This window comes from Strongylocentrotus purpuratus, unplaced genomic scaffold (assembly GCF_000002235.5).
Source record: "Strongylocentrotus purpuratus isolate Spur 01 unplaced genomic scaffold, Spur_5.0 spur5_scaffold_19, whole genome shotgun sequence".
NCBI classification, from domain to species: Eukaryota; Metazoa; Echinodermata; class Echinoidea; order Camarodonta; family Strongylocentrotidae; genus Strongylocentrotus; species Strongylocentrotus purpuratus.
The window spans coordinates 18,155,439-18,168,158 of NW_022145604.1; the positions used below are offsets into that span (position 1 = coordinate 18,155,439).

Genomic DNA, 12,720 nt, shown 5'->3' on the forward strand with positions numbered 1-12,720 from the left:
GTAAAAAATGAAGCATTAAGCAGAAGGGCGTTAGCACTAAATCGCCTCTAACTTTTATAAAACTGACTTATTTCCAAAAAGAAATTTGTGGCTGTGTTCCACTTTAACATTTTTATTAGTCTTCTAAGTTTGCAACTAATTTTCGGGACGGAAAGCAGTTTGAATATAAAACAAATCTTTAAATGCGAATAATTCGAAAAGTAGTTTTTTATTCACTTGAGCGCTAACGCCCTTCTGCCAGCCAGCTGACGATATACTGTACAGTACATCACAGTCTAGATCAAATTAGTGAGATACATTAATTTATTGCCATATTTTTGTTTTAGGGGAGGGAGGGGTACACACTTCAACCAGTCAACAATCTCCAAGTCCTTTAAAGCCATTTTACAGCAATCCAATTTGATTTTAGATTTTAGTATTCATTTAAAATATTCATCTTGTTTTGAGGATTTATTAACTGTAGGAGCTCCGCAGTTGGCTATTTTGTACAGCATATAGCTATTCAACAACAGTTATGTTTAGATACTACAGATTAGGACACACTAAAACCATTCCCCATCAATCATTACAATATTATGTTGGATTTACAGCAATCGAAAATTCCTCCAGCTCAAGTTTGATCTCGAGCTTAAGTTAGCTGTTGATTGATTATAATCGGGTGCAGTATGACTCGATTAGAAGCAAGATGAGAAGGAGAATTCAGTGGAACTTGTCTCGCAAGTTCCAGGTCTGTTCTTAATCTTGGGATTTCAATTTCCAATGCAGAAATGAGATAAGGTCTGAAAAAAATTGTAGTTAATCCATATATGTCTTTATCCCTATCTTCATGTTGGATATCAATGTTTATTTCATGGTGAAATTTGCTTTGTCGGTGTCCTGTATGCTTCACACATAGGTCATTAGCCTAGCTTCCATGCAACATGAGATATCGTTTTTCATCCCTAGACTGTAGTTTGGCTTGTTTTTGGATATCAGTAATGGTTTATTTACATATGACAATAATGCATATACCCCACCCCAAGAGGAAATATAGAGAAAGAGAGGGGGAGGGGGCTGGGGAAAGGGAGAGAGGGTGGATAGAGGGAAAGAAAGAAATAAAAAATAAAAAGAGAGAGGTCACTCTTGAATGTACTAGCCCTGTTTGAAGCAAAAACTGCCTTTGTTGTCATTGTTTATTTATTTCTTTATTTTTAAATCATTCCTAATCAATCCTAAAATTCCTAATCTAAAAGTATGGACTCTTAATTTGACACTTTTGATATAAAAATACAGTACATGTAAGTTTTGTATGAAGCCTGACCCAGCTTCCCATGATTAGCCATTAGCAGCAATAGTACAGGGCAATACATGTACGACATATGATATACAAAGCTACTGGCCCGACCTTGTGTAATGACGAATAGGCTTTATGCCTGCAATCTCTCTTGACCCCATTACAATGAACCCAACGTGTCTAGCCAGCATATTACAACACTAGGTGGCAGCAGACATCAAAGGATAAAGAGCCAGTATTGATCCCAGACCTATACAAGTGATGTTCATACCGATGCCATGTTCCTGTAAATCTGAAAAACTTCCCTTCCCCTCAAAAAGAATTATCATTATGATAAATTGTTGTTGAATTATTATTTATTATTATTATTATTTTTTTAATTATTATTATTTTTTGTATTATGGTTCTTTATTATAATTATTATTATTATTGTTATTGTTATTATTACTTATAATTAGTTGTCTTATTTTTAAAAGAGAGTTGCCTAAAACTGTATGATGCCTTCACCTGTTTTCATAATTTCACAGCAAACTTACAGGACTTTTTTTTGGGGGGGGGGGGGGGGGGAGTTGGGAAGGGGGAAGGAGAAGTAGTTGGATAAAGAGTCTTGCATCAATATTCCTTAAAAAGATATACTTTTGCTGTAAATTCTGTGAAGGTGCCTTACATGTGTAGAACATTGTTTTTCTTCAAGTTCATTGTCATCTATCGACCCTGTCCCTGGGAGGTACAAACGGAATCCCTAATCTTGACCTTTGAGTTCGTAGAGCTCTGAAAGACAAACGCAACAACAATGTTAACATGCTTCTATAGGTCACATGCTTGAGGTCTAGTCTCTATCAGCAGACCCTATCAAGACAGAACATACACGTAAACAAAACGTGGGATCGGAAAAATACACAGTAGCTAACCCCTGGCACTATATTGTGTTATGCAAGTACTTTTTCAAGTGGCATACTCATTTGAATCAATATTATTATTGTTATTAATGAGTATTTGCCGTTACCAGAGCCTTGGGGGGGGGGGGGGGGCGAAAAGCAAACTAAATCACTGTAACCCTCAGGTCTCTCCTCCCAGCATAACTGATTGAGGGTATTTCAAAGATTAATGTTGAGAATCCTAGACTAGTTTTGGAAGTCTTCCTGACTGGTATCAGGAAACACGGCCGGGTTTATCAACTCAACGTTCCACTTGTCTGTTGACTGGGTTGACTGTCTGGTCCAGGGATATGATTGTGACGTTGAACTAGATATACGGCAGGCCTTAGGGAAATTTCCTGATTAAATTGTATCGGAACCACATACAAAAATTGCAATTGAGGGAGGAGGTGTGTTAGTGTCACTGTTACTCCTGATCTAGATGATTTACAGTGTGTGCAGAGTGAGAGGAAAGGTAAGAGTTTATTTTGGCATAATTGTGGGTTGTTTACATTCTCATTTTTTAATAGAAATTAGCAAAATTATGCTGATATGGATAAGGTGATATGGATTATATTGCATTAGTCAAGCATTGTATGCTATGCTACCCCACCCATCCCCAGAGCCCCTTTGTTGTTGTTGGTTATTGACAAGAGTATGGATTTTACACTGTCAGAATACTTCAAAGATAGATGTTGATATATCGGTGAGTGCTTGAACAATCATTACTTTAGATATTAGGATATTTGTTTTGTCTTTTGTGTAAGCTTCAAACTTGTCCTTTTAAGCCGGCTTGGAATGTTGGGGGACATTAGGAAACTTATTGGTTTCTGTATTATTCAAAAGCTATTTTTAGCTAACAGTGCGACGCTGTTCTACACAAACGTGTATTGCAATCATACAGTCTTGGTACAATGCCATTACAAGTGACTTGTATGCCAGTATGATTAATTGTTATGCATTTATGTATTGCAATTTCAAGGTGAATAGAATAATGATTATACGTTTTGGTATAGCGCATAACATATATAATTGCATGTCTCTATGCGCTTTACAGAAAATAATACAGGGTAGCAATTGTGCACCGGGGTCATAATTCTGAGATCTTACAATCAAAGTGCTAAATAAATGTATTCTCAAATTACTTCTGAATTTTCATGTTTCTTTATTTTTATTTTCCCAGCTAGTTATTACATTAAAACAGTGGCTGGATATTAAAATAATCTTTCCCTGTAATATTTTGTCATAGTTTGAGGGACATAAAATAAAGACTTTTAACTGGAATGTGGTGTTCTTTCTAGTTTATAACTGTATTAACAAAGGAAACATTGATAAATTAATAAGAGTACTTCAAACTGGATACAGGACTGGAAAGGTAGCCAAAGTAGATTTCTTAAGACTGGGGATATTGATTCACATTCAGGGAACCCTGCCTTCCAAGTACAAGTGCATGATAATAATACTAATAGTGATGATAAAATAAATGAAATATAATGTACCTCCCCCCCCCCCCCCCCCCCCCCCAACAGAGAGTAATATCATCATGTGCCAAGCACAAGGGTACAAGGAAAATTTGTAAAATTTGTTAACTTTATTATAATGAAAGAATATATATTAAAAAGTATAGAGAAATGAATAGCCTTTCTCTGTGAATGATTTGGACAATATGTAGAATTGAATGTTCCATGCAGATGTAGTCATGAAAGATTGTAACTTGAAAATGTGTTCTCCAAGAAGCTAACAGTAACATACATCCCCAAGTAGATATTTTTCTTTTTATGCTGGGTACAAGCTCATATACATGTAGTTGAGCATTCTCCCTTACAATTGTGTTGCCACTGTAACGGTTTCTTATTTGTAGTTGGGGTATCTCCCCAAATGTAAATGAGCAAGGCTTTTGTCCAAACATTTCGATTATGTTCTTATTATGGAAGCCTTGTCGATCAATACAGCTACCCACTTAATCACACATACATATAGGAGCTTCACAAAGCTCCTTTGAACAAGCAGGGGTGTAGTATGAAAGGAGAGTGGATTATATTGATCTGAGGTTATCCATGTCTGTCGTTGCATTGTACAAGTTGACATTGTGATGACAAAAGGAGAAGGCAATTGGTGGTGTAATAAAGGAATGCCCCCCTAAGAGCTAACAACAGTATTGGGAGCACATTCACAGTGTCGGTGTTATTTACAATTGTACAGGATTGACTTAATTTTACTGTGTGCAGTATATTGGTTCCTGTTTATAGTGTTTCAAAAATATCAGTATTTCTTGAGGCTCAGAGGAACAGAGAGAAATAAAAGGTATGACGGTATATACATTGTAAATGTAAGCTCTCATGTCTACTCTCATGTATGTGACAGTCATAAGCAGTGGATTGGTCGTAAGTTGTTTACATTGGATGAATGAGATCAAATGATTGACTGATCTGTATCACTGGGCAATGTATCTTGTCCACAATTTCTAGATACTTGTAGCTCTTTCTTACTCCATTTAAAGAAATAACTATTCAGAATTTGATCTTCCAGGACCATTCCAGTATTTGAATGGTGTTAAACAACTCAGGTTGCATCATTTATAAAGTCTCAGTTAATTAATCAGATCATAGAGATCTGGCTTCACTTCGAAACATATTTTGTCTTTTTTTAAACAACATAATTGATTAAACGAATTCATTTTCACTGGCTGCCTGCCGTAGCAACAAACAGAATTGACAAAAGACTTAACACCGTTTCGTTGACATTCAGCCATGTCTTTCGTCTATGGCTGATTGTCAACGAAACGGTTTATCTTTATATCTTTACTACATTGCTTTGTTTGTAGGTTGTTTTGTATGTTCTTATTGGCATTTTTATCGAATTCTGGAAAGATAAATTGAATTAAAAATGTTTAACTTGTAAAAAAACATCTATAGACATTATAGATGTGTAAAGCACTATATATTCATAAATATGATATTATCATTATCATATTTTTTTTGTTGATTTCAGTAGTTGGATCTCCCAGCAGCACCGGGTCCCATTCTTACGTGAGCGGCCTTCAACAACTCAGACTGCAGGACTACAACAAAGAGCCGGAGAGGAGACTGCCTCGGCGGGTCCTCGTCCGGCAGTTCTCTGACCAGGGAGAGTCCGCCTCTGTACCTTTCCATCCGGTAAGTCTGCCGTCAGTAACTAGATCATGATGAATCGTCATGATTTATTTTGATATGAAATTATTGTTTTATTTTAATTGTATTTGCTGAATGTTAACAGGATTTCAATGTGTGGATACTTGCTGTTAAACAAGATTCTTCTCTCATACATTTATGTTCACAAATTTTGTGAATGGTTCTGGGCTCTGTGTAATAAAATTTGTTATTTCCGACAAGTTACAAGAACTGATATAAGCTACTTCCATCCGGTAAGTTGGTCTTCAGTAACTAGATGATGAATCGTCGGGATTTATTTTGATATGAAATTATTGTTTTATTTTAATTGTATTTGCTGAATGTTAACAGGATTCCAATGTGTGGATACTTGCTGTTAAACAAGATTCTTCTAACATACATTTATGTTCACAAATTTTGTGAATGGTTCTTGGCTCAGTGTCATAAAATTTGTTATTTCCGACAAATGATAAGAACTGATAATAATCAAGGAGGAAGGTGATTAGACAAGTAAACTATTCACTTGTAGATGATGAATATTGAGAGAGAGCGAGAGAGAGAGAGAGAGAGAGAAAGAAAAAGAAGTAGAAATTGTGGTTGTCACAGGATGATTACTATGTGATTCACCTGTGAATAGTATCATTATGAATAATGAAGATAAAAACGTGGTGACCGGATTTGTGAATTATATCTGATGAAAGGATTTTGCACAAGGTTTTCTTGGTGAGTTCTGTGCATTATTAGATTACCAATAACAGAAATGTTTTATTGTAACTGCCTTTATGAAATGGCCATTGTGTTATTCTGTCAAATCAACCCTCACTTGTCCTTGGTGGAGTCAGAGAAAGTTAGAATAAAAAACTGACTTTTTTTTTTAGGAGAGAGAGGGAGTATTTTATCAAAATAAACGTGATATGAAATGATGAAGAAAGGATAAGAGAGTGGTATTGATAATTTTTGGCAAATCACAAAAAAGTGTGATTGATTTGAAATTGTCATTTCCAGGTTAATGAATATTAATGTACAACTATATTTTAGTGTGATTTCATATTATATATATATATATATATATATATTGTAGAAACAAATGCAGCAGCTATACAGAAAGTGAACAGTGGATAGCTCCCCTAAATGGGTAACAAAAGAACAGGATGAAGGGGGCCCTCTAGAGTTACAAGATGACCAGTATCTGGTGTCTGTAAATTCTTTCAAAACGACATCATTCACAGTCGGGAAGTGAATAAAACACCTCTTTATCTCTGTATCGGTGACAAAACTTCATCGGCGTCATCCCCCATTATGGTTGTTAGATGTTTCTATGTAGCGAACGAGGACAATGACTTAGGCAAAATCCCGCCTCGTGATTGGTTGAATTGGACACACCTCCGATTTCCCGGCACATTACCCACAAATATTAGGAGGCAACATAATTATTATCTTTAATTAGTTTTCACGAGAACCCGTAAATAAAATGAGGAGAACAAACGGAACATATGTTTGTAATAGTTTTCTTTATATTTTCATACTGGTTTGGACGACTGCCACTGATGGGACTACGAAACAACACAATACAGTGACTTGCCCTACAGTCTAATTAATATAAAGCCATGAATGCAAAAATGTACAGTGCCTCATCTCGCGCATTAGCTGGGACATTTAAGACAAAAATTATTATTAGTAGTAGTAGTATTTTGTTGGGCAAATACAAAATCAAGAAAACAGTGAATACAAAGTAACAGTAAGGGTTGAATTAAGTGAGTCACATGAATGCCAGAAAAAGAAAAACATCAACTCTTATAAAACTATAACCACACATTAGGTGTTGTTACCTGTAAGTAGGACCAACATTATGGCTTTTCCTACTTTTCAACACGTAATGTACGCAATTCGCTTTCTGACTATTGAAATACAATTAATCATGACAGGTAAATGAAATAATTTGTAACCATGCACTTGTTTTTTTACATTACAAAAATGTCTTATTACAATTCAAATTTAGAGGAGGAGGGTGCCGGGGTAGTTTAGTATTTCAGTCCAGAAATTACTTACTTACTTTATAAATAACTCTGAATGTTATGTTCAGCATTCAGATAAAATCTTCTAGTTTATAGTTTTGTTTTTAAATTTTGAATGTGAGAAAATTTGAAATATGAAATTTCAACTTAAGAAGGTTCAGGTCAAAGGATTAACATTCTTTTTTAAAGACACAATTGCTGTTGATTTTCAATAATTATATTGTGGACATTTAATAATAATAATAATATGGATATTTATATAGCGCCGGTGTCCGCCAGGTTCTGACGCTCATGGCGCTTACACATATTACCCTGGTCGTAGCTGAGCTGCCAAAGTAACTAGCGCTCAAGCATATCAGGTACCCATTTACACCTGGGTGGAAAGTGGCAAATGTAGATTTACATCTTGCCAAAGGACATTAGTACCGCAGCGGGACTTGAACGCCGTACCTTGTGATCTGCAGTTCGGTGACTTATCCACCAGACCACAACACCTCTGAATATGATATTGATATTATTATAACTAGAGGGATTGTATAACATATATTCCATGAAATTGCTATCACCCTTATAATCATGCCTCCTCGCACCTTTTGGACAGATTTCTCAAGAGTAAAACCTTAGATAGTACCTTTAAAATTGCATTTAATTTGAAATGTTCCCAGGGATGAATGAGAGACGATGAAAGACCTTCTAAAATTGCAACGGACATGGTAACTTAATTAAATGCCGCAGAGTGGAGGTTTTATGTTAATGCAGTTTTGCTATTAATGTTTAAGGTACTGTCGGCCTTGTCTCTTGAAACTAATACAGAAACCATCAACGGTATTGCCAATTGAATGACGTTCTGTCTCCATAAAATCAAGGAGGTACTAGGCCTGGTGCTAATTAAAACATGTGTATGTTCTGCAATAGGACATGTTTTTTTAAATAAATAATCTACTGAAGATAAAGCTCCAAATTGGTTCAGGTTTCTCTAAATTGTCACTGTAGGCCAAATAAAATTGACTTCTAGTTCTTTGTCAACATTTTTTATTTTAATGGGGGGGGGGGGGGGGGGGGGGAGGGAGGATACTCAATCAGAAGGATCCCTCCTACAAAATAAATTTTGTAGGAGGGAATTTTATGGTTGCAAATGTGACGCATCTGCTAGGTGACAAGGTTTATCTCTCTAGCATGCGTTCCATCTGTTCAGAGCCACAAGGGCAGTAAATAATAAACTTCATTCTACAAATCATTCATTCAAAAATTTTAGTTAAGATAAATTAGATCTGTCACATCCATATGGTTAAATAACATATTCTTTTAAAGATAATATCATACATCAATCAAATGATACTTTAATCAAGCTCTCAAAAATTGTTGATCTTTTGAAGAAAAGAATGTTTATGTGGCTTGAAGCCGAGTGCTGGATAAATTTAAAAAAACTTGATTTACCCTTTTAAAAATTATATAAACAGATTACCTATAGCTTTAAACATGGAATTGGCAGTCAAATTTAAAAAATGTTGTGGAATATACAGTATTTTTTCGAAAATTAATTACAAAATGGATGCTTGTGATCGATTGTGGCATCAGCTAATGTGTGAAGCTGTGTAGTAGAATGATGGTAACTTGTTCAGGCATCCTGATTCATATGGTGTACTCTGCACGTTTTGCTCATAAACACCCAGGGCCTTCTAATGTTTAATGCTAATGATATGGCTGAAATGTCAGCTGTAGGACGCATTTACATGTATGTGCACAGCGCTATACTTGAAAGACATGTTACACACATGCTAGAGTGGTAAATGATGTACATCAGTAGGCTGTAATGGAAATCACGTCAAAGTCACTGTCTAGAATTTAAAGTTGCAGTGAAGTAAAATTGAAGTAAAAACCAAAGAAAAACAAAAATGATATGATCAATTACAAATTTGCAGCTCTATGATTTTATAATAATATAATATAGATATAATGATAATAGTTCACTTACATGTAAATAAGAAGGGGGCAATGTTATGAAAGCATTCGTATGCAAAAACTAAAAGTTTAAACAAAAATACGGGAGTGGAGAGGAAGCCAATGTTTAAATTGATTGATTCAAATTTATTCCATTCCATATATCAATTGTTTGCATAATAGACAACATAGTTGACAAAGTAAGTTCAAAATTATGAAATGAAACGGGAACCTACTGGAAAGCATAGCTTGTTTTTGTAGGTTTCCAAGAATAAATATAATATGAATATATATTTGAGTAGCTATCATCTCTTGATACACAAATTACCATGAACAATTCCACATGCTAATTTTTATGTAAGATTAGATGATTTTCATGGAAGCCTCACAGAACAAGATAGAATTTGTGCAATATTGTTTCTGTGAAATGGGCAATGGGAAACTAAAAATGAGAAGCATCATGTTGAAACTAAGAAGAAAGTAACTTGCATATGAAATTGGAGAGTTACACATTGATGTTCTATCAACTACAAATTTCAAACGTCAACTTCCTTATAATTTTTTCAATGACCTGTTTCAGTTATTTCTCTGCTATAATTGTCACAAACTGACCCTATTAAAGATTTTAAGTTCGAGATAACTGAAAATGAAACTCCTTTGAATAAGCACCATATATATGTTTAAGTGAAAATGTTTTCACTCTGCACACTTCTACTTATAGCAATAGGAATGAGCACTTCTTAGAATGTCTTGATTGATGAGCGCTGACTTGGGGAAGTCATTAATCTCCCAAGCTACAAGCTCCTGTCAGTTTGTCAAACAAATACTCATCAATTTTAAATTTAAAACAATAATCAGGAATGGAGCGGAAAAGGGGTTGATCGATGATGAGGGAAGGAGATGGGAGGGTCAAGAAAGAGTGGATCAAATATTAAACCAATTCAAGAGAAGCTAAATTTTGGACTAAGTCACTTATTTTGTTATAATTTTTTTCTTTGTGTATCTACCAGCTTGTTAATGTTGATCAGTGTTCTTCATGATTGGGCAAACATTACACCCCCCCCCCCCCCCCCCCCCCCCAAAAAAAGTGGGCACACTTCTGCTCTGCAAATTGTATGTACTCATAATTTACATTAGCATTAAATAGGGAGGCAGGAAAAATGTAAAAGCTGAATAAGACCTAAAGAGGAGACATTTAGGGTTCCTTTATTAAGTGAGAGCATGGAAAGAGAGAGTAAGGTAATTGAGAAAGGAGAAATGAAATAGAATAACTGGATATTTGAAGAGGGACACAATCTCTACATGTGTTGATTTATTATGGCTGTCTTGAAGCTGTCTTGAAGATGCAATCAATTCTGGTTGTCTCACTACAACATTAAAATAACTGAATGCAATCCATGTCATACAGACATTGTAAGCTATAAATCTTGAGAAGTGAATTGAATTCATTCCCTTAAAAGTACTTCAACGTAGCTCTCTCAAGTCTTTGTACATAAAATGACTAAAATGATGCAGAGGTTGTTTAAGTGAAAGTGTTTTATTTGGGGAAATTGGGACAAAGTGATTGATGGCAATAAGATCTTAAGAAAGAAAAGTATGAGGTAAATCTTTAGGATACATTCAGAGCAAGCTTCATTCATAAAGTCCCCAGTAGTGTTACCTGGTTAGTCATGAATCTCCTATGTTTTATTGAAGAAAATATACTGGAGTGAGTCACTAAATAGCTGAGAAAAGAAAGAGAGAGAGAGAAAAAGGAAGATACATGGTTGAATACTCCATTTATTACAGAGGAGTGAACTTTACAGCAGCTTGATATTTTGTGAGGAACTTGTTTTAACAAACAAATTAAATCAAATTAATATAACCATTTTTTCTTTTTTTAACTTTATCCAAAAACCCTAAAAAGTACATGTGGCGGAAATGTTCATTTTTGTATTTTGTATTTTTGAAATATACTGTTTGGAAGTCAATCTGAAAAAGTGATTGTAGTTTTTATAGAATTTAAGATCATTTACATCATAAGAAATCACAAGTTTGTGCTGAATATCATCAATATGAAAATAATGGTTTTGGCATATATGAATTATAGGATTAGAGATATTGTGACCTGAATTAAATTCTTGATCTTAGTCTGCCCAAATGACTAGTTTGAAAACCTCATGTTTTACTATTAACTTCTTCCATATGTTCATGAAAAATGAGACAGCCCTCAAATGATTGTTTTTCTTCAACCAGTACTGGAACTCACTTTGAAGTTTTACCCTTACGTTCACCATTTTCAACACAAGACTCCTCAACTTGAGAAAGGTTATATATATATTGCCCTTCATTTTGTTTTCCGCATTGCATGAATTGCCTGTAGGGTTGTGCTATGCATATATTCCAATGCTCTCATAGGGACATAAAGGGTTGCCTTCGAGACAACATGCAGACATAATGAGATGAAGATTGATCAGACGTCAACATTAATGTCATGATATTTAATACAGTCCATGTTTAGATGTCAAATAGAAAGGGTTCACACTGACTGTCTGATATTGTATGCTAAATGAGGGTTGCTGTGAAATGCGTCTCTCTTCCTACAGTTTCCATTATAAAAATGTTTTATTAAAAAAAATTGTATCTAAGTTTCTTTTTTCCCCTTATAAATAAATTTCAATTTGTCTAGCGCATACTTATTATAGGTTAATTCTCTATGAGCTTTACATTACTAAGCAGAGAAGGATGTAGCACTACTACAGAAAGAGATAGTTCTTCAAGGCTTTCTTACATGTATCGACTATCAAGAGAAGATAGGGTAGAAATGCCACAGAGCAGGAGTTGATGCTATGAACAATTGGTTTCCATATTTTACAGGATGCACAGTCAGTCCCTTTTCTTACAGGCTTATAATATGTCTTTTATCTTAAATTGAGTGTTATTTCTTACTTCTCTATGGACTATGTACTAGTATATGTTGTAATTTTTTTAGGCTATCTACTCTCCTCTATCTATTGGTTTAATTTTCTAGTTTTACTTTTTTTGAATCCCATGATTGGCATATTTTTTAAATACATAATGTTCCAAAGGAACTGTGACAAACATCAACTGTAGCAAACTATTTATCTTCTTACTCTCTCTTTCTTTCTCTCTCTCATTCTCTATATTTTCTCTTCTCTTTTGATCTCCCTCTCTTTGTATCTTCTCCTCCATCAATATGGCACTACCACTGGAGGCGAGAACCATTAAAGGTTCCATGACATGGCATCGCTTTCAATCTTCAATCTTTCAACCTTTCAAAATGGAGGAATAATGAGCCGGACGATATATCATTTTCAATTTACTCTGTCTCTCAATTTTAACCCGTCTTTGTTTCTTGTTCTCTGTCTTTCATGCTGTCTTTCTTTGTCTCCCTCTGTCTCCCTTATCCCCTCTCCCCTCCCCCC

General features: G+C 34.9%; 1 protein-coding gene across 10 annotated transcripts in view; it reads left to right on the plus strand.

Moving 5' to 3' along the window:
• LOC756927 (5'-AMP-activated protein kinase subunit gamma-2) overlaps window positions 1–12,720 on the plus strand; it is a 63,573-nt gene that overhangs the window by 21,884 nt on the left and 28,969 nt on the right. For 6 of the 10 annotated variants that reach the window (XM_030990486.1, XM_030990489.1, XM_030990488.1 and 3 more), the window contains one exon: window positions 5,182–5,345. In XM_030990486.1, coding sequence (XP_030846346.1) covers window positions 5,182–5,345 — 164 coding nt within the window. Of the gene's footprint in view, window positions 1–2,645; window positions 2,666–4,558; window positions 4,575–5,181; window positions 5,346–12,720 lie in introns of those variants that run through there. The other 4 variants (XM_030990487.1, XM_030990495.1, XM_030990494.1 and 1 more) reach the window with 3 other exon arrangements.